The 23,559-nt window shown below is 38.7% G+C and overlaps 1 protein-coding gene across 2 annotated transcripts; it reads right to left on the minus strand.

The window, feature by feature from the left end:
- Positions 1–362: 362 nt before the first annotated feature.
- gdf11 (growth differentiation factor 11) lies at positions 363–23,502 on the minus strand. Of its 2 annotated transcripts, none has more exons than XM_067504276.1 (4): positions 23,372–23,502; positions 20,622–21,148; positions 7,679–8,052; positions 363–3,756 (listed from the first exon to the last, which is right to left on the minus strand). In XM_067504276.1, the coding sequence occupies exons 1-4, from the start codon at positions 23,395–23,397 to the stop codon at positions 3,379–3,381; spliced, it is 1,305 nt and encodes a 434-aa protein (XP_067360377.1). In that variant the 5' UTR covers positions 23,398–23,502; the 3' UTR covers positions 363–3,378. The 2 variants fall into 2 exon arrangements, with proteins under 2 accessions (XP_067360377.1, XP_067360376.1); XM_067504275.1 differs by having other exon boundaries at positions 363–3,759.
- Between the last annotated feature and the right edge of the window lie 57 nt (positions 23,503–23,559).

The following is a 23,559-nucleotide window of genomic DNA, read 5'->3' on the forward strand; positions in this document are numbered from 1 at the left end:
ATTGTTTGGCTTTTTATGGAAAGTAATGTTACAGCTCATGTTTACATTTAGCTGCAGTACAGACAGGCAATACTAAAGAGATTACTAAATTAGAGAATTTTGAAGGTTTTATGGCTGAGCATAATTTAGCTAATAACATTTTTTAAAGTAATTACTTTAGAAGGATTTCCTATCATTAAATACAAAAAATTAAATACAAAATTGAAATACAAAACTTTAACTACTGCGGTAGGTAAAGTTTATACTTCTTTGCCACAACAACTTAATTTCTCCTGCACTTGCAAGGCCACGTGGTCGCCGTTCCGCAAAAGTAAGAGAAGGTTGATAGACTAAAATCAGAAGTAAATGAACAACAACTCCCATAAGCTAAATAAATGATTTATTGTACAAAAGAAAAATGGCAGTAAATAAACAACAAAAGGCAAACATAACAATTGAACAGTTATTTATATGCACAACCATTAAACTACAAAGTTGGGGTGGTGTTTTTCAATTACACAAAGAACGGAGGAATGAGGGGGAAAGTGAGAAAAACATTAGAAGCGGTGAACCTGTCCAAAACTTCATAAATGTCAACATCTGGGTATTTACATAGAGATTTCTTACTCTCATATATATTTATATGAAATACTCTCACACATACCATTATACAAACACTAGAGTTCAAAATGCAAATTCTTAACAGCTTTAATCAAAGATGTGGACACAGCTAATTATTTCTTTAGACCACACATTACCAGAGCCACCACCATCAGGTACTCTGTCAATACCTCGATCTGGACCTGAGATCAAGGAGACTCTGTGGGTTTCATCTACCTTTTTAGGGGGATGCTGAGATCTTATAGGTTAAATGTTTGTACAAATTAATCAATTACAATTTGAAAAAAAAGCAAGGTTTTTAGAAGGCTAAAGTGAGGTAGACAGACTTTGAAATGCTTTGTAATTAATATTAATAAATAGACAATTGACCAGTTCCCACCACTGTCCCTAAACTAAAATTTTCTTCCCTCAAAAATGTTCTAGCATATTCCTGCGATCACAACAGTTACAGCACACAACATGTTATCCTCTACTTTGGCTAACAATCCCTGGACACTCCTCCGTGGGTGCTTTCACTTAAAATAAACACAATGGCAAAACATGTCTATGCAAGACAGTTGACACATTTTTAGGTCAAAAGGACGTGGTCTCTCGAACATGGTAACAGATTAAAGAGGATGGGTGGGCCACTTCCAGTTAAAGCATTCTATTTTCATTGATCCAGACACTTGCTACACACATGACTTATCACCCAAAGTGGGCAAGGAGGCCTTTCAGGCCGCTGGTACAGTACATCCACGTTCCAGATTGGATATAGGCGTGTGAGTGTATGGACAGGCCCCCGCTTCAGACAAAAGTCAGGAAAGCGTGATGGTATCAAAAAAAAGTGATAACCTCTATAGTTTATGGTTTATCACCAGAAGCTTGAATAGTCTTTTTAATCCTATACTGTACAAGCTCTCTTGTGCTTAGTAAAGCACAAACAACACTTTACCTCCTCACGCCATGAACGTCCCATAGTGCAAAATTTATTGTTGGTAAGGTAGAGTGCCCCAAAAAAGGTTTTTGTACCCCTTTTTTAATATATACATATATCATTTATATATAATATCAGAAGGCTCTTCCTTTATCCAACAGCATAGTGCTTTCGTTTACAACAAGGATATCTTTGCTTTGACATCCAGGAGACAAAGACAGACTTCAAGCATACTAATCTACTCTGTGTTCAAGCACTAACAATATTTTCTCTGTGTGATAATGATAATACAGCTGAGTTTGAAATGGATGGGGGCATTTCACAATGCAATCAGATATGCTTTTCTAAACTAAAGTCAGAGGTGGAGTTACTTCCTCCTGATTTATTTGCATGTTATATGGTTTGTTGTGACTTATTATTGTGATTCTGATATGTGATTTATTATTTATGAGTACAGTACTGCAGTTAAAGGATTTTGCACTTTTAAAAAAACTAACAAGAAAAGGTGAATGAACTGTTTTTACGGTGTATTTTAACACAAATATGTACATTGCTGTAACTATGAGTATGTCAACGTCTAGTGGTAACACTTTAATCATCCTGTAACGATCATTTGTGATATTTTCAGCTCAACAAGCCACTAGTTCTAGCAGAGCGAACATTTGAGCATCCTGACACCCTGCACGCGTCTTATTTCAGGTTATGGGATTTGCTGTTTTTTATATATTACACGCTCAGCTCTACAAGTTACAAAGCAATGCATTTACCTCTATGTTTAATGTATACGGTTGAATGTGTTTGAAGTGTGTTCTCCTTTGTTCCACAGAAGAAAGAACTGTCAAGTTGTCATCATCCTGAAGGACTTGCCCTCCTCCTCCTTTCCCAGATGGTGCCGAATGAACTCAAAGTGCATCTACATTGCAGTTCTGTTTGAGACTTTAGTGTGCATGTCAACCCTGAATCTGTATTATCTACTTTTGTGTAGTGGCAGAAATAGTAATACAGACGTAATTTATCCACTGTGAAATAACTAAAATTGTATACCCTTTTCTGGCCCTTTTCCTTTTGGAGTTTTACAAGGGTACAGTTAAAAAAAGATCAAAGTACCAGTGAATAGGTTTCGTGGTTACTCAAGAATGTCACACTCAGGTGTTAAACATTACTAGAGGGAACGGGTTTGGTTTTAGATCTTCTCAGCACTTTAAATCTCTAGGGCACATCTCTAACAACAACTGTAAACAAGATTTTGGATTTATACTAAGAGTATTTCTAATAGCAAACCCTTGTCACATTAGCATGGATTTTGTTCTTTTTTTTAAAGTGATGAATTGCAAAATGCATTTGACCATGCCCCCTTGCAAGCAATTATGTGGAATCTCACCCATAAGCATGTGTATCTGTGAAATTGTTTCACCTCACCTTAGGACTGAACTTGCTTAAAAAATATTGTAAATGCTCGTGTCTCCTGTCATCTCAATCCACTAACTTGGACATTTCACAAATAAATGCCAATAAAAAAAATATTTTAAAATCCCCAAAACACTTAACTCTATGACATAGTTTTGCCTCATTTACCGTTTTTCTGAAGCTTCTCCACAAGTACAACCTCTTAAATCATTCATAATGTACTGTATTTCCATTAGTCAGTCCTTTTTTGATTCATATTTCATTTATAACTTTTTACAGTTAGAATCAATTTAATAACTGGAAAAATGGAAACACAGTGGGATGTTTTTGTGGCTAAGCAAAAGTGAAATCTGGTGCAGAAGAATGGGTTCTGGTGCCAGGGGAGAGCTCCTTAAAGGTTTTGGGTGGTTTGTTGCAATGGTGGCATTACACAAGTGTGCGTCTCCCCCTGCAGCCTAAGAGCAGCCACATCTATCCACCACCATCCCTGGGATCTTGCCGTGGATGATCTGCTGCTTGTCATTGAAATATAGCATGTTAATAGGGGACATCTTGGTCGGTGTACAGCAGGGCCCTGCAGAGCCTCTGGGATTTGCATGTTGTACCAGGTGGGTGTGCGGGTACTTCTGCATGAACATGTATTCACACTGGCCAGAGCAATAGTTGGCTTTGTAGCGTTTTGGGGCAATGATCCAGTCCCAGCCGAATGCCTCAAAATCCACGGTCAGAGGGTAGCGACAGCAGCGAGACTCTGTAGAGTGCTCGTCGCAGTCCAGGCCGAGGTTTCTCCGAGAACGTTTGGTCGTCTCAAGAACTTTCACCTCCAGAAACGGCTGCTGGAATCAGGGGGAGGAGAGGCAGGACAGAGACAAAGAGGTGGTTATAGGAGAAAAACAGCAGGGACATGACTGCATGTCTGCACAACAGTTCAGATCAAAAGAAGGAATCTATTTTAATATAGTTTAGCATTAAGATAATATACCTCTAAAGCTCAATAAGCTGTTTCTGGTTTAGCTGAAACCAAACACAAATAGAATCGTAAACAAGACAACTGGGTGTTTTTGAAGGAGTTTTGTGGTGTTTCTGTGCATCGTCCCCATCACTGGTCCCGGTCAATATTCACCAAGAAATAATTATACCTACAGCACATAATTTCTTCTAAAAATCCTCTTCTGTTTATCCACAGTGCTCAGCTAAACTAACCTCATTGTCAGTCATGATAGTTCTATTGATCATCTAATGTAACTCTCTAAACCAGTGGTCATCAAGTCCAGACTTCCAGAGCCCCTGTCCTACGTGGAGATAGCTGGAAAACAGGTAAGGTACTCTCTGGAATTAAATATGTGTATTTTCATAATGATTAACTATTCCTTCAACTTCCAACACTGTGTCTTAATTAAGTGCACAATTGTTGACTATGTTATTTTAATTTGGTTTCATCAATGATCTGTATACATCTTAACTTGTGGTATCATTGCCTGGTTTTAGTATTACTGGTTTTTGTGTTTCGTGTTGTGCCAGGGCGCCACTAAAAAACTGATAACCTTGCTGGGATTTTTCTGTTTAAATAAAAGTTACATTGAAAAAAGTAAGTTTTATCTGATAAAGGAGTTAGGACTAAAACAATATCAATAAAGGTGATATGAAATAACTAACATTGGGCTATCATTAGGGTTATTAGTTCTGCCTGAACTTTCATGACAAGTAAAAGAGCTTAACAAAAATGTTACAGTATACAAGTGAAGACATAATACGTGTGCTTTTCTTAAGATAGGTCCCACATAACAACATAAGACAAACAAGCCACTAAAAAGTTTTGTGCATTCAATCAAACAGTATCAGCTAAACTGCTGTACACTGTTGTAAAGTTAGTCAAAGACAACTAACATGAGGAGGAGGAAGAGCAATGCATGAACCTCTTTGTCATGGCCCCCCAGACAAAGAGGTTCTGTGCTCTGTCTTTAAAACATACAGCATGATTTAACGTGACAACATTTTAAAATCATATGTATGAACCTTACTGGTCAAAATTAATGATAAAGATGACTTACTGATCATGCAAACTGTCACACGATAAGCTATTAATGTTCTGGCACTTGTGTGACTCATCAAAATGTTTGATGTGGATGGGGAAAAAAGTGTCTTAAACCAGAACAAGATATTAAAAGCTGTCTTTGCACAAGAGCAGCCTACCACAACCTGATGGTTTTCTATTACACAGACAGACAATTTACAGTAGCTTATAATTATATTAAAACCACTACTATTACAAACACCAGGGCAACAGAATTCAAAAAGCCTGATTTTCTTTCATTTTACAGCAGTCACACAAATATTATAAAAACTGAATTGTTACAGTAAATCTTGCTGAATAGTGGACAGTGAGAATCGGATTAGCTATTATATCCTAATAAAGCAATAATAGCTCCCTCCCAAAAATACATTTGCTAATATAAATGATCACTTTTAGTATAGTTTCAGTAACTTTTATAATACAAATAATCATTCACAGAGGCTTTTCAGCCTTAAAAGTAATTTATTATAGCATGATTAACAGTCGCTGCCTATCAGTAGTTCCTCAAACTAAGTCATTCATGGTTGCCAAAAACTGCCAGAATGACAAAGAAAAATCTGTAAATTCAGCTCAATTCACTCATCTGATGGCTAACAAAAGCATATGAATTAATTTGTCATTTTTAAAGTGGATACACAATGACCCAATTGAGCTCCAATTCAAAGAGCACTGACAGGAACTAGTCTTTTCTAACACTGATGGCTGATTCTGTAAGCTTGGTTTGATTGATGACCCAGGAGGTCATCTGCAGGCTACCATAACCTTGACCTTTGGGCAAAGCAAGCGGATCAAATATTTTACTCCATCATGTTTGTTTTACAAAGCCTTCCTCTCCCCACAGTGATTCCAGCTGGGCTTGAGCACATTTTATGTGACGCATTGAAAAGAGGAAATAAGCTGAAAGGCCGTTGGGGTGAGACCATGTCAGCTTGGCCTTTAGGGCTTTTGTTACAGAAAAAAAGATCCAGAGGATCAGGGAGAAGCAGACTTTGACTCTTTCTTTGCTTGTTGTGTTTTGTTTTATTTTTGTACACTTGCCTGTGTTTTTGATCTTTCCCTTTTTTTCTGTTCAAGAATAATATTGCACACTGCTGTGTGCTCAGAGGGCAGCGGTTTATTGGCCAAGACACCAGAGCTGACCTCTGATATGTGTTGTGAAGATCTGACCCAAATGACCACTGGGTAAATATTTAGTGTTGCTTAACTGGGAGGACTGGCCTACATAATTTAACATAGATGTTGTGTGTACAGTAACTCAGTTTTAGTAAGTCTGGGATTACTAACTAGATTAATATTTTACAAATAGTTTTGCATTGAGACTAAAGACTGAATTTATTGTGCACCCCTATGTTTTACATTAGAGGTAACCAAGAGGTCCAAGGTAAATGTAAATCTGGTGATATACTGTTTGCTGTATACACTTAAAAACATTTTTCTTCTTTCAGCCTTAGGCAAAAAAAAATATTCAGAGGCCTTTTCAAGAAGCCATCTACATTTCCAAATGTGGAAGGCTCACATTTCCCAAATCATTTTCAAATTAAATAGCAATTCAACATTTTTACCTTTTAGTGAAGAAGAAAAAAGCTTCAATACATTCACAGTTTTCTGAATTATAAGTATGACAGTTGAGCTACTGCACATTATCTTTGCTATGCATATAATTAATTTGCTGCAGTTTGCAGACTGGATATAATGATGACTAATTGGTGAATGCTAATCCAAAACAGCTGCATTTTGACATCGACTAAATATAGTGGTCATGACTGACATGATCAAATAGAGAGATATGGCGAGAGTATTTAGGGATGAAAAATACATTTAGTGTTATATTCAACAGTGTTATTTAATACATTGAATTTTTGAAATACTGACACATAACAAAATAAATGTTTTTAAGACATTTAAGCTCATCTATGTGATTGCAACTTTCAGCAGAACATTTGACCACTGTTGTTTTGAGTCTGTAGGTTTCAAAACAGGGTATTTTCAATCATTGACATCTAGTGAAGCAAACACTAAGTTTGGCTTTAGGCTGTTATATGGCTGTTAAGGTCACGTGTCACTTTGGTTTTCATGGCTTTTAATGGTGCTCAGTCAGGTGCACACTTAAACTTGCCAATAATATAATAGCATTCTTAGTATTTCCCATTTTGTATTATGTTTCAGTACTATGGATTGACTGAGGTTCTGCCTTAGTGCCGTATTTAAAATTTTGATTTCTTTCATGTCATTGTGAATGTTTTTTTTACGGATTTCAACCTACTATAAACATCACGTATTCTTTGTTTTTTAGTAGTTATGTGTGATGTCCAACCAGGTGAAGCTGCATTAACGCGCAGTGAAAACAGAACATTCACTGTGGTGTCAAGTCTGCAGCTAACCATACTTGAAGTTAATGAAAAGCATTGCACCCTGGCTATGTGATGGTTAAAAATTAACTAAACTCTCCTATGATAAGTTAGTTGGCAGTGAAAATTAATAGGAAATGTGTGGTCAAAGAGAAAAACATGTTATAGACTATTAATTTAGCTATTACTATTTCTTTTATTATTGATGCAAGATCTTCATTGTGATTTTTGGCTGTCCTTCTTTGATTGACATATGAATACATATCTGCATAAATATGAGATGTGATGACAGTAATTCTCTCATGCCCCAGGGGCAGGTCTGAGGGTCCTTACCAGTCCCTCTTCCCCGGGTCGCAACGAAGTAACTGCCAGGTCATTTCCGCTCTCATCAAAGGCGTTGATGTCGATTCCCCAGTTGGTGTGAGGCTGTTTGAACCAGTTTTGCAACACATGCTTAAAGTCAATACTTTGCCAGTGGCCGACCCTGGAGTTAAGCTCTATCTTCAGGGAGCGGATGCGGATGTGGCGGCTGCCCTGCTCTGTGACAGGCTTCAGTCGGAGGATCTGCAGGTAAACGGTGGAGGTCTGCTGCAGCGGTCGCAGGTATACCCACAGCTGGGCCTTCAATACCTTGGTGAACATCAGTTTTGGACTGAACTTGAAGAAACAGCAACTTGGCTTCCCGTTCACCTGCACCAGGGGCTCCGCTGTGGAAAAGAGGAGAGTTACATTGATATTTGTACTGTAGACAGTTTCTTTTTACACGTAACATCAAGATTATCAGCATAACACTGGATACTTTCAACAGCGACTGATGCAAGACATGAAACAAATCCTGCTGGAACACACTGGTAGCTATGGTTTTAAACCACTGGCCTAGTTTTTGCTTTTATCAATCAAAAAAGTCATTAATATGTTCCCAAAAATATGTAAAATGATGGTCCTTGCCAATTTCTTTCTACATAAATGACACTTTTATTTTAGCTACATTCTTGGTGATTAAGCTTACTGCTACAGTGTTTTCTTTTCCCCCAGTGTTTCTGTTAATGAAGTGAGGTACAACGAAATATGATTTGTCATTCTGCGTATCATTTGATAGTTCCTGCAGCAACATCTGCATCATTCACTCAAAACAAGCCATGGCTTCTACTTCTGGAAACACTGAACACATCACATCCTGTGCATCAGGTTTTAATAAGTATATGGTTGAAAGTCTTTAATTCATCCAATGATTCATCAAATCTCTATGTTATAGATGATCTGATAAATATAAAATTTAGTAAAAATAAACAGATGACACAGAGACAGCTAAAAGAAACCCAAATTATGAGATGTATTTTGTATGTTGCTAATAACCACAATGATATTTTGCCACTTAACTGGACATGATCTTCTCTGGTAAATCAGAGTTTTGAAAATAAAAACTTATAATCTCTCATGATGAGCAGATTTAATATTAAATGACTAGACTGGATATCTGTTGTTGATAATAGTAGTTTACTTCTCTGTCCTACTAGGAAAAATGCCAAATATATACAATGCAATTGTTACTAGTCATAATTTCAATTTCAGATATCTAAAATGAAAAATAAATCTAACAGATTGCATTTGTGGATATCTGCAGTTGGATTGCTGCATTGTCATAATCCTAATTGTACATATCTGATATTGGATTTTGACTAGTCTTATTGAGAATTGTAGGTATCTGTATTTAAATTGAGATTGATTGAGTTTTTAATTTTATTTCGCATATCTGAAAGACTAGGAAGAATGGAACTAATACTGCAATACATATCCAGCCTAGCTACCAAATGTTAGAATTGCTACTTACACATTAAGGAAGATAAAATGTTGTTTTGACTAGTGAATAAGAAGTTGTATATGTCTTAAAATACAATTCCTACTAGTAAGAATTTTGACTAGTTAGAAAACAATTTTGACTAGGAGCTGTGCTATCATGGATAGGAATGGAGTGGAGTGGAGTGTGGTTCGAGTTGAAAGACGCCTTCACTGATTTTGAACTTGCTTCTTATGGTTCTAGTTTCAGTATTGCATGTACATAAATGCCATGAAACTTCCCAATGACTTCCCTACAATAAAATACCTCATCTTCTAGCTGAAAAATGCCTCCAAATGACTTCACTTGGAGGAACCTTCAGTTTAGATTATGCCGTCTTGTTGCTCTTACTATGGAGTTTGTAATCATGGTCAACCTTATTTTTCAGAGCTCCCCAAAATAACATCATCTGAACTCCTAATGATGAAAAACTCCTGTGGAGAAATATTTTAATATAGGGAAGTCAGAGGGAAGTTTAAAAGCATTAATGTACATTTACACGCTAAACTAAACCCATATAAAGCAAGTTGAAAAAGTTAAAACCACTTGCCATACATCTCTTGGTTTCGTTTTCTTACTCTTAGTAGCTCAGACATGTTTTTCACATAAACAAATAGCAAAAAGAATGGGGTCATTACTGAAATGGTAATTTTGCTTCTAAATTGTCATGCACCATGAGAGTGGTTTGCTTGTTTGCTTGTTAATTTGTTGCAGTTGTTGTGATTTACCATATCAATACTGTGAATTTGCTTTAATTAGTGGATTGGCAGAAATGAAAAATTGTTTTTTGACTTAGTGCTTTGACAGTTTTGGACCTTGATCTTACCGCTTGGAACATTGCCAAGAAGTGATAATGTTGGCACGTTTTTGTGCAATTCCAATTAATTAAATATGGTACATGGTACACAGTTTATACCTCAGTTATACAATGCTGTCAACATATTGATTATTTTTTATGTCCCAAGTTTTATTCTACAATAAATATTAGTTATCATTTACAATAGAGTGTCCATGTAATTTACAAAAAAAGCATATAACTACTATGCTACTTCTTTTATTAAAGTGACTGCTGTTCTGTGATGTTAGTGTTGTTTTGGTGTTGTCCTGTTTTTGCCATGTCTGTATGGATTCTGCCGGTTATCATGGGTGCATATGTTGGGTTCACTGAGTTGGGTTACATTTGTGAATTGTTCATGTTTGGGAAAAACACACACATTTGCATATAAAAACAAGCATAAGTAATGGTGACCAGTGGCCAGATGGTAACCTTAGATTCCCCTGGGTCACTCGTAATGAAATGGCCCACTCCGACATTACAAGTAGCAAAATTAAAACATCTCAAGTTTTTTAGAGCCTTTCCTCCACATAAATAAATTTGGGGTGTGGACTAAGGGTTATGTCAAAGAACACAAAGCGTCTCCTAAAGTGCTCAGATTTATTCCTGTCATGCTCATCGGCTCTGGTGTTTCTATGATTTGCACCACATGTCAAACCTGCACATGGTTCATTTACATAGACCTCCATCTGATATAATGACACCCATCCATTGCATTCATACATTAATTTCCATGTAAAGCGGTCATTTATTAAGGGAAATTTATTCTCCATTTCTCTGGCATAATAATCTGCAAACAGAGTACAATAGAATATATAATCTACCCATTATCTCTGAGCATACTGAAGTTTGTCAACTCCAGATTTTAGCCAATAAAAAGTAATTTTCTGTCATTGTCTAACAGAGGTGGGTTGTTGTTTGTTCATTTATTTAAAAAAGCAGATAAAAAAATGGTTGGACCTGTCAATCACTGCTAAATCTGAGGTTACTCAGGCAACCTACAAATGCTTCCTGGGTCAAAAGGTTATTTGGCACCTCAGCCTAGTTAAGAAATGGGATCAGGGGTCAAAACCGTCAGCCTCTTTACATCTCACGGGTGCTGGGGAGGGGCAGCCCTAATAGCCAGATTGAGTTTGAAGGTCAAGGTCGACCCTATGGCAATGGTAATATGTCTTTCTTCACAACACACCTTTTCACCAGAAAACCATTTGAAATTTTGAAGACACAGCTACTTTGAATCAACCAGTTTATTTTTGTGTTGATAAAGGTGGAGATTCTTTAGACAACAGTGAACTGTTTGTGAAACCTCAATTTAGCAGTGAGAGAACACTGCACCAGGCTGTTTTTTCTTTCTTTTTTTTACACTAAACAAGTGTTGTAATTGAATTATGGGCATGGACTGGGGGATATGAATTCACTGAGGTACAGATGGACTATCCATTAGAGTCCTGGGCGAACATTGAATAAGGGCCAAGCCAGGGACAGACGTGGTCCTTCAGCCTGTATTTCCTGGGACAGTCATTAGTGAGTGTAAATTATACAGTGTCTCACGCTGGACAAACAATATGTCAATGTTCCTTTTGCTGGGTTTCTGGGGTCACAGCAATTAACGTGGGTGGTGTTGTGTTTGCTCATCAGCTCAAAAATGGGAATGAATGATGAGGCAGTTTGCTTGGGGTTTACTTGTGATTACTACTTTTTGTTGTTTTTAATCGCTGCAGATGGGGACAGACACACAGACACACCAGCTCTAATTTTGCAAACAGTTTTCATTGCTTTTGTTGAGTCCTTGGGAAAAACTATCAGTCCAGCAAGCACCACTAAAATGGTTCACCCTCTCAAGAAGGGGCTTTTCTTGTGAAGGTGTAATTTGAGAAGCAGAGCCCAGGCACCGTGATCCAGTTAAGACCCCAGTTATTAAACACACATGCGCAACATATGAGCTACATCACGTTAAACAATGACTGCATTGATAGGTAAAATCAAATTGTACCTTTATAGATCCTTTAAGAGCAAACGAAAGAGGCAAACTTTGATGCCTGCAACTTAATTACACCCCATGTCTTGGCAGAGCATTCAACTTGTGTAAAAAGAGCTTGTAAAGATTGGAAAACCAATGGGATATTTAATCCTCCTACCTGAACTAACTTTGCTCCTGCTGAACAGCTCATAATTGTATTGCATCAGCAGATCCTTTTTAATAGCTTAATTTCCTGAAGAGCTATGGCTCATTGTTTTAACATGCTGATTTCAGTAATGAAAAAAATTTGTGTTCACCTCTCCCCACAGCTAAACCGATTATTGGAGATGGAAACAAGTTCTTATAGAGTAAGAACATTCCTCTTATTTTACCTAACAAGTAAAACAAAAACAAGTAAAACCCAAGTGAAGTATGTATATAGAGGTGTGTTTTTTTCTGAAGGAAACAGGCTTGTTTGATTTTGCTTCTTATTTTTCCAGGTTACTTCATCATTACAGCAGCGTATTTCCCTCTGGTATAATTGCAGCTTATGCGGTGCATGGATTTTACTGCCAACATGCAGCAGGGCTGCAGGTGAGCCTATCAAACATCTGGTGGACTCCCTGTGTACCTGAATCCCACAGTTAGCCCACAGCCTCCTATATAAGCACATAAGGGGAGACACATAGAATATAAGGGTTTATTCACCACACCATCTGTCTTGTTTAATACTACCACGGGCCATTTTAAATTTAAACGCTTTTAATAACAAAATTCAGTAATGTTATAGAAGGTACAGGAGAACTGAGCCAGTTAAACAGTTAAAAACAGATGAAGGGGGATGTTATACAACAAATAGGTAACATGTGTTACGACTGAGGGTGCCTAAATGTTAATTATGTGGTAAAATGATAGAATCTTTATTAGGCATGTGGATTTATTTACTTCTGAGGTTCAAAATGCTTAAAGTTACAAAAAACAGAAATACAGAGTTCACAGAGGCCTCTGATCTCGACACTGCTGTTTCTCGTACTTTAGTTCCACATGATGTGTTCGTCAGTGCTAATCTTTCCACTCAATCACCACAACAGGATCAATGCTTAATCTCTTTATGTCGTTTGTCAACAAAACATACCATAAAACTGTGTCATATAAAAACTGGTTTCATGTAAGCAGTAAAGTAAAAACACAAGCAGTATGATGAATCTGCTTTAGAGTAAATGATGTTGGATATTTTGATGTTTCTCTATGAGTTAATCATGACACATTATCACAGGTTTTGGCTTCAACACTGATCCTCATGCTTACATCAATTTCACACTTACAGAAAAAGATTTAATTAAAGTTCACTTTTTTATCCAAACTCTTGAAAGGCAGTCATGTGCGTAATTTATACATGTGCCAATCAGTTGGAAAGACACGCAGCTAAAATGGGGTCTGGAGAGAAATGGTCATCTATTGTTAATGTCCAAATGGGTAATGCATAATGGTATAAACCTAGATAGGAGTTTGATTTGCATATATATATCTATATTTTCTTTTGTTAATGGGAAATGCAAATGTGCCATTTTGTGGTGAGTGTGTGTTTGAGAGCCTTCGTGTTGAATAATTGTGACTCTAGGGTATCCCCACGCACCTCAGCATATTAATCATCGTGACACGTTCACGACCCTTCTAATAAGACAGGGGCCACAGTGCACCCCCTCAAACATCCCATCCCACCCCAGCCCCACTCCCTCTTTGTCTCTTGGCCAGTCCCAAGGGACGGGAGAGGGTGGTGGGGGAGGTCGGGCTCGAGCTGGGCATGCAGAAGGGGGGTGTGTGTGTGTGAAGTTAGACCTCCTCATTCAGAAGCCCTCCCCTGGGACATCGGCAGGCACAAGACTCCTATTAGGAGTGAGCACAGTAGCCCCCCAGGAGCAACAAAAGATACCTCCTAATGCTCCCTGTTCTAGCTCAGTGAACACACACACATGGAAACATGCAACCACACAAAAACACACAACACGCAAAGTGAATGACATCAGCAAACAGACTCAAAGCTCATTGTGTTTTGTGTTTAGGGTTTTTATATGTTTGTATTAAAAGGGGAACGTCTGTGGGACTTCTCCAGCAGGACGGAGACACGGGATAAAAAGAGCGTGCAGTGAACTGCAATAAGGTGGACAGCTGGACAGCAGGAAGCATGCTGGGGTCTCAAAAAATGTGTGCATCCACACACACAAACACACACACACACACACACACACGAGACGTTAATGTCAGAAGACAATGCTCTGCTCTGTTTCCAAAAGCCCAGTTACAAAAACTTTTTACTTATTATAAATAAGTGGATACATGACAGGGCAGAAAGAGGATTATGTTAGATTTGTTTGAAGGGATGCTGCTTTGAACTACTGACAGGCTTCAGCCACAGTATAAATTCATTTAACTTATCTGTATTTGGTGTTACTAAGGTGTTTTAAGTTTTATTAACAGAGAAAATGAAAAATACGCACTTTTGTAGCCACTAAATTTGAGGTCATTACGATCCAATTTAGATTTTAAATATAACTGTTATGCCATTTTTAGCATTGTGATATAGAAAAGATAAAATTAAGTATGTTTTTTCATCACCTGTGTGGTGAACTTGGGAGTCAAATTTCCCATTCTGATCCAAATTCTGAAATTATTTTATTCATTGACAATTTGGATTTTGTGAGATAATTTAAAATGTGTAAGAATAAACACTTATGGGCGACTGAGTAAACATGTCACTTTTTTATATGTGGTACTTTTTACTTGTTATACAATTACTATGGCTCTATGTACGCAGCATAGAAAATCCAACATATAAACTCTGCAGCAGGATTTGTACTGTGCAAAACGACAATAATGACAAAAACAATCTGGCAGAAGAAGGATTACATAACTGTTGATCTTCTGTTGTGGTCCAGTTCGAACAGATTGACACAGTAACACTTGATTTAGTTTGTTTGATGGAGCATGTTTCGACAAATCTTCATACATACGAATAGCCCATGTTGTCATATGCTACACCAATCAAATAAAAAAGGTGTTATGCATGTATAGCATAAACCAGTACATTTGCTGCAGTATTGTAAATAGTGCAGGACCAACCTTGAAGTACTGTTACTAGAAACTGAGATGAGAATTTTGCCCACATGCCACCAATGTTCTTGACATTGTACATTTGTCAAAATTAAAAAACACACATGAGTGCTTCCATTTGAGCAAGCAGTGTATTTAACAAACAAAATGTCGAAAATTGTGAATCTGAACATCCTTCAGATATAAATAAAAAACAAATAAAACATAAATAAATGGAAGGAAATAGGCACAGTTTACTTATTATGCTCCATGTAATGTAGCTGATCGAAATATAAAAGCAGTATGTGTTCTCTGTTATTTAATGTGTTCTATGCCTCATTTAGAAAGTTTTCTGAACTTAAAAACTGCTGTCTTGTAAAATGCTTATCCTTACTTACATTAATCCTGCAAAAAAATAAACATGTATGTTATTATAGCAGGAGGCACTGTTCAACCTAAAACTACTCAAACTATAGCAGATCAGTGTGTGTGTGTGTGTGTTTTATTTTAACCCTAAATTATTGTAATTCCTTACTCAGAAAACAGACACACACAGGAACACACACAAACACATGCACTGATAGATTCCACACCTTAAATGCTCCCTGGAAGTGTTTCTAGATGAGCCCACTGATGAAGTTACTAAAATCCTTTCGAGGTTCAGGACAGTTTTAATAAAGACAAAATCGGTGTTACCAGAACTTTTAAAACCTCCTTCTAACAAGCATTTTCTTCCATGCGTTTTCTTCAATCATTTCTATGCTACATGAAAATATCTATTGTTCCCTTTATGAGCTTCTTTTATTGTATAACTTAAACTCAAGCCGTAGTCCCTAAAGAAATCACTTCGACTGTGCATTTTCATAATGAACTTCCTGGGGTGAAGTGGCTACAGCAGGCAGAAATACAACCACAGGTGATAAATACAGCGAGAAGCTGATCTCCTTTGCCGCAGAAAAGGGGCTAATTAAATTTTCATGTAGATAATCATGAGGCAATCCGTTGTTAATTGTGCTTCTCTCCAACACAGTGGCTCCCTCATGGGATGCAACATTATGCCCATGCAGCATTTCCTTTGCTTAAATGCCTCTTAGATTTAATGGGCTCTTCCATAAACGGATCCTCAGCAGCTCCTCGCACATGACCACACAGAGCCTGAACGCATCCATCAACAAATGATCTCCATTTTACCTCCTCACTCACCTCCTCCTCCTCCTTCTCCTCCTCCTCACTCATGTTCCTACACAGATCTTAATTACTGGTGTGAAGTAATTATTTCCTTTATTAGTGAAACATAACATCTGTTTCAGGTCTTTTTAATTGTACCTATAAAACCCTTCCATGATTTCTGTCTCTTTAGGATAGGACTGGGCTGTTTGTTGCTCCCTACGGACTCACTCTCTTCTTCCCTTCACCCCCTTCATGCCTGCAGCATGAGAAGCGATGCACCTCACTTAATCACACTCCTTTAAAGAAGCACTGTGGAGCTCAGCAGTGGATCCATATATGAGCAGAAAAGGCAGGAGACAAAAAATATTATTGCACAGCAGTGCTTCCAAACAGTCAATAATAATGCAATGTTCTTTTCATCAAACTATACCACTTTTGTATTTTTTTTGTTTTTTTAATGCATTAAATTCCAAAGCAACACATTCCCAAATGCTAAGATAAAAAAAAGGCCAGCATCAGGGGCTGGTACACAGGAGCGTGGGAACAGGGGAATGAGTGAGATTCCCGAGGTCCTGGGGAAATTTTGTCTTTGTATTAATAGACTTTGGTCCCTTTGAAATTTTACTAGCCATAAAGTTGACAGTATGTTGTGCAATTTCTACAGTCGTACAGACCTTTCTTTCTTAAGCTTTCACTCCTTTTTCAACAAGCCGGACGTTCCTTACACCAAAACAATTCAACACGAATGTTTATCTATGCTCTAAACTGATGCCTGCAACTGCACAGGGAGAACAGGTGTCATTGTGACACTGAGACCTCCATGGAATAAATAAATCTTTAAAAACCTCACATAGTCATCAACTTCCAGCAAATACTGGCCAGTGAGTTGAAGACAGTCCGAATTCTGCTGCTCTGTCCTTTTAGCACTCTCCCTCTTAATTTTTATGGTTCCTGCACCTTCAGGAAATGACCCTTTTATAGGGTCAACACTATAAAAGACTTGTTTTTTTTTTTGTGGGAGTGGTTAGTGGATGAGTGTGTGTCAGCGGGTGCGTGTTTGTGTGTGTGTGTGTGGTGGGGGATAAGTGTTCAAGTTACTACCGGTTCATCTATGCTGCCAAAGAAAGAGACCCGATGAGGTTAATAGTCTCCTCTTCCAATATATCACATAGCTGTGAACTCTGTGACCCTTTTTGTCAATAGAATAACTTTTCTCTGGAGTGTGTGTGCGAGTATGTGGGTGTGAGTGAGCATCTTTGTATGTCTACCCAAGTGTGCACATGTGGAAATTAGTAAATTTATATTACGTGAGTAGATATTATGTTCATTTAAGTGTTATGTAAGGTGCTTGAACTGTATGTTGCTCATTTTAACTGGATTACACAATGGCACTTATGCTATGTTTTCCGACACACATTCATGATGGACGAGACAAATATGGAACTATGAGTATCTGAAGAAAGTGAGAGCATACAAACATAGCCAAGTGGTACCTACACATTTATACAGTCACTGATTTCCCAAGGTTTGGACATGCTGATGTGGTCGATTTGCTAGAGTGCAATTCAGACATGAGATCAAGCCTAGGTGGGAGGGTAAGCCAGTGCTGCTCTCTGCTGGATTTCTAGTTACTGGACAATCCTAGAATTGCTGTTATAACACACAGTAAAAACGTTTACTCAAATAAAACTCTAGATTTACATCACACTGTTCTGTTAGTTATCTACAATTAATCCCCTTCTCTCTAAATGCTGTCCCAGATACGCTCTAGTAGAATAATGTGTGGTCTTCTAGGAATCCAATAGTAAGTGAAAACATACTGAGAGAGACAGAAAACAGAAAAGAGGAGTGGTCTCTGAAGAAGGTCTGGTCTAAATGTCATGGACAGGTAACAAATGGGAGACTAGTGGGGTCAAAGCCTCACCCCACTTCTGGTAAAACAAACTGAGCTCTAAAACATACACTCTGTATGCAGGCTCACAACTATAACATACATAAATCAACATATACAAACTCATCTCATATTCAGCTTGTATTTTATTTAAAATCAACTCACATTCTTAATGCTGCACTGGAAAATGACCCTGATAACATGCATGAACAGTGAGCAGAGCTGTTACCTACACAACACACTGTATGGAGGGAGATGCTTTGCCGCACTATGATATAAATAGCTGTACATTTCCATGAAATTTCATAGCAATTAAAGACCAGGAAGCATGGACCCTCTCCACCCCTACTGCGGCACCCACGTACCTTGAGTGAATACTAAGAAGCAACTCTGGCACAGGTCCTGTTCAGTATGTACTGTGTGAACCCACATGGCCCATCAAAGGCAGTGTGCACAACCATGAAAGGGTGACTGGGTTCGAGGTGCGTAGGGAATAGTGTTTGAAGTCCTCCCTCTATCAGAGAGACAGAAAAAGGCACTTTTAATCCTGTGGGATCACTAAGGTGCCAAAGGCAAAAGAGATGCACTCATTCTCTAAACTCTTCCATACTGGAGAAAAGAAGACGAAAGAGAGAGAGGAGGAACGTGGGGGAGGGGGTGAGGAGGGGGAGAGAGGGAGAGAGAAAGAGAAAGAGGGGGTGCAGATGATAAAAACTGCAGCTGACATACAGAAATCAGGCAACAAAACAGAGAGGAAGTGCTGTAACATGACAGATTTAGCAGTAATGTCAGTCATTAGCTCCTCTGGTTGGCATGAGGCCGTTAGAAATACGCAATTAGCCAAAGTCATGAATAATGCCTCTTTCTGGCTTGAGAAGGTATTGAATCACTGCGATTGGTGGTTTCTGTGTGTGTGTGTGTGTGTGTGTGTGTGTGTTTGTGTGTGTGTGTGCAAAGCACAGAAAGAGAGAAGAATGTAAACTTTGAAGAATTTGTTTTCCCTGTACTTCCCTGAGTGTATTGACTGTGATAATGTACATAAATAGGCAGGACGAACTGAACAGCATCACTCACATGAGTACAGAACCACAACAGCTATCAAAGGAAACACCTATTTTGGGAAGACACATTTTCTTAGGGAATAATGCTAAAAATCAGCAGAGTTGAAAAGAGAGTTGGAATGAGCGAGATGCAGTTAATATTTGACCCGACAGGTATGTGTTTCTGCTATAAAAAGACAAGAGGGCTGTAAAGTGAAGAAGGTGTCAACATTATTATTAGAAATCACTACTAAAGCGCTAAATTAAAAGAAATCTCGGTTCAGTATTTTAAAAACGATAGATAGATAGATAGATAGATAGATAGATAGATAGATAGATAGATAGATAGATAGATAGATAGATAGATAGATAGATAGATAGATAGATAGTTTTCTCCCTCCTGCAGTGACGAAAAAATTATAATTTGGAGTGTGTTTCATCCGCCTTGTGCAGAATATATTACGTGTGTAAATGTTGTTGAACCCCGCGATTCCCAAGGAAAAGGTCACACACTCCCCTCGACCCTAAGTGATTCTCTGTCTTTGTGTAATCGTGGTGAAAAAAAACGAGCTGCGCCTATAAACTTCGCATTTAAAAGGCAAGTGCGGCCGAGGGGGGCCTCTGCATGAGGGGAACAATAGCAGCTTTTTGGACACACTTTTTCTCACTGCGATGAACAGCAGGGAAACCGGTAGAGCCTCCTATAAAAGACCGATAGAGCACAGCTGCCAGGGTTCAACAGTAATTTTATAAAATGTCTCCAAGGGGCCTGCCTGCGGTTTAGCTGTGTATTTATGAGAAACTATAAGAGAGCGAGCAAATTGTTAGGGGGCAATAATCAGAGAGCCCCACGACGTGATCATAAGTCCAGAATGAAGGGCTCTAATGCAAAATAAGACATTAAGGATAAAGTGATGCAACTGCCAGCCAAATGCTGCATTATCATTAATAATACACTTGACATTCAAACGCGTCTGTCATGAGCTTCCTCCCTGTCAAAGGCAAAAACGAAAGCACAGTTTGAACATGACGGCAGGAGACGGAATGAGCAGCTTTGCAGCTAAAAAATAGGCACCCTGTTTTACCCAAACTTCGCTCTCCAACATCATCACCACCCTCATCACCGTGAAAACAAAAGTTTTCAGCTGTCTATTTCAGACTGACGAGGCCTTTTATGCTGCTGATTATTGATTTATCAGATGCACATGCAATCCCTGTTTGACAGCCCTGGCCAGCAGCTGACCAGAGCCCTTTGTCTAATTTCAACAGTTCACTTCAGACGCACAGGGTGGATCCCCAGTCTCAAAAAGTAGGTTAGGTCACTGACTTGAATGAGCCACAGCAGCTCCTCTGTCCACGCAGCAGGCCTGGGTCACTTGAACCTTCTCTGCTCCACAATTACGCACGACGCATTTAGAGACAATATTGTAGTAGTTTGTTAACTATTACTCACGCTCAGATGCCATGGTAATCACGGACTCCGTGGTGGCGTGGTACTCATCCTCCTCCATAAACTCATCCTGGGACGACGCGTCTCCCTGGAAGTCGTGATGGTCTAGAAGCTGCTGGAGCGGAGGCGCCTTGGGCAGCAACTGATTGACCACCTCCCGGCTGATGTTGGGCGCCTGCTTTAGACGCAGCTTGCTGAGGATCTGGGACTTGATGGTCTCCAGTCTCAGAACTTTGCTCTGTTCCCTCCAAACACAAGCCGAGCACTCGTGGGCACCAGCGTCCTCGTCCAGCAAATACAGCCCGGCATCCGTGGGCGTCTCGGTGGTCGGAGGCAGCAGCAGATTGGGCTCGTCGCTCCCCGATTGTCCCAAGGAGATGAGCACCATCAAGCACAGTAAGAAGTTGTACCTCGGCATGACGATGCGAGGACACCTGGCACTGCAACTTTTTCTTTGCTTTTCTTGTCGTTTTACTCCTATTAGCCCGTTATATCCCCTCTTTTGGATGTGCGTCGCTCCTTTCCTTATCCTACAAAAGGCAGGGGCTCAGTTACATGCATCTAATCCAGTACGATCACCTTAAAGATGATGTTGTGCAGCAGCAGCTTCACAATAAATTAAAAAAGAAGTGTGCCCCCCGTACAGGCTGTTTTGATGGAAAGTTAATAAATTATCTGTCTAATGAATGCATAGCCTGCTCAAATGTAGTATAGCCTAATGGTTGTTTTGGGGGTCCTCTGTACAATTTAGTCCATGGAGGTGCGTGAATGTTCAGAAGTGTCACTGAAAAATGTGCAAGTGCGGCCAAAAAGGGGCTCTTTATATACCTCTGCTGCCCGGTGTCGTAATCCGTCTCTATTGGCTAAGATTGCAACAAAAGGCTTTTAGGTCTGTCACCAAGTCAAGAGGGACAGAGCGATGGGAGGGCGCATGGACTGTTATGAGAGGATAAATGTTTTTACAGTGCACAAACAATGTTTCACATTTGAAATATTGCCCAATTAGCAATTATGACTACGGTTGTTCACAGCGCCTGTTGTTTTAAATTGTTATAACGTTGTGAATTAAAAAACTAAAAAAGACGTATGGATTTCTTTTTAAAATCTCATCTCACAAATCATATAATTAGTAAAATACACCACTGTTAACATACACTGACTGTGAATACTGAAATGCACAGTTCGGATGGTCAGGCAGGAATTATTTAGAACTTTTCTCAGGGTGACTCTGACTGAGCATCAAACTCTCACATGAACCTTTTTTTAAATGAACCATTCTCTACAAATTGAGAGCAACACGCATTATCATTAAGGTTTTTAAAAATATTAAATAATGTACAGTATATGACAATTACGTAAAAATAAATTGCTATTATATCTGTAATTTTTGTAATTGTTAGGAGGCATAGTTTTAATTGAGTTCAAATGAAATGTTAATTTTTACTAATGTAAGTGGTTTCCCCAGTAATATTTAGGGATTATGGAGTTCAAATTTTCATAAGAGCAATATTTTACCCCACATATGCAAAAATGTGTGGACATAATCTAAGTTTTTTGACGTGTTTAATACAAGTTGAAGCAGCTCTCACATAGCAGCAAGTTTGGGGCACGGAGTCACTGTGGCATCACTGACCCACTAGTGTCATCTGGTGGAAGAAAACTTAGCTGCATAGCAGATGATGCTTTGGTTATCAATTTTTATGTAAGCTGCATCTTTCCCACCTTCCTGTGGTTAGACTGTGGCATTTCATTGTAAAACAGTGCCTTCTAATTTGTCACCATTACTTAATGTAATTGAAATTTGTAATTATAGGTAGTCAATAAACATAGCTGTCACGTGTCACTGGTTATTTATCCATTCTTTGTTGTCTTCAGTAACTGGACTTTGCTCCACCCATCTACTCACCTGATCCTTATTCCATAATCACCTCTTTGTACAGTATTTATACTGATCCATATCCATTTACCTATTTCCAGACTGAGGCTTGTCTGCTGTGGCTTCCTAACATTCCTAACATGCCTGTTTTTGAACTCCTGCTTTTTGGTGGAGTATTGCGTTTCCCGTTTCCCTTATTGCATTTGTGGGATTACATCCTGCCTGTATTTTGACATATGTCTGTATTGGGTATTTGCCTTTTGGATCATCCTCATCTGGTTTTGTACTAGCAATTGTTACAACAGAGGTAAATTAATTGTACTTTAGCTTCAGTTGTTGTGTGATTATCCTGTTTTATTCGTGAGCTGTGACAAAACGACTGTATAGCACCTGAACACCTGTCTGATAAATGTAGTGAGTACAATTCTGAACGTTATACAAAATATAGTTGATTTCGAGCATAAAGTAGCATAAATTGGAAATATTCAAAACTACATTCATGTATAGGTCTAGTACTCTCCACATTGAAAATAGACCATCAAACTCACCAGAAAACACATAGCAGGTAATGTGCTTTTATTAATGGTGGAAAGTGACTAAGCAAATGTACATTCAATTGTACAAATGTACATTTCCTGTCAACTGTCAATAATGAGTGATTGATCATAACATGAGCAAGTCATTGTTTTAAATGTATCATGGCACATGAACTGCTTTTGTTTCTTATTTTGTGTGAATAACTGTAGATCTGTATGGATGTAGTGCCAAATCGGGAAAGGTGAGAGTGTGTGGGCGACCTGTAGTGGAGCACTTTTTCAGGCAATTGCACTTTTACTTGAGTGTCTGTACTTCTGCCGCCTCTGGCTATGGTACTTACCTAAGCATTAACACAAGTCTCCCCATAGTTTCGAAATGCCTCGAATGTTGCCGTGGCAAACTGATCTTTGACTTCTTCTGGGAACGTGGGTGGAGTGAGTGCGGCGTTGCGGTCGGTTTGTTCCCTGTGGGTTTCCGTAGATCAGGGCCTGGGCGTTGACAGTGCGCTCACTCACTGCTGCTGATACT

The sequence above is a fragment of the Channa argus genome, chromosome 5 (genome assembly GCF_033026475.1).
Source record: "Channa argus isolate prfri chromosome 5, Channa argus male v1.0, whole genome shotgun sequence".
Classification (NCBI taxonomy): domain Eukaryota; kingdom Metazoa; phylum Chordata; class Actinopteri; order Anabantiformes; family Channidae; genus Channa; species Channa argus.

Excerpts from the sequence above, each read along its gene's own strand:
- gdf11 (XM_067504275.1), bottom strand. The coding sequence starts at position 23,397 with ATGGGGAGACTTGTGTTAATGCTTAG. Across the intron at positions 8,053-20,621 it reads GATTACCATGGCATCTGAGC|CGGAGCCCCTGGTGCAGGTG; the intron begins GTGAGTAATAGT and ends TCTTTTCCACAG. Across the intron at positions 3,760-7,678 it reads GACCCGGGGAAGAGGGACTG|CAGCCGTTTCTGGAGGTGAA; the intron begins GTAAGGACCCTC and ends CCCTGATTCCAG.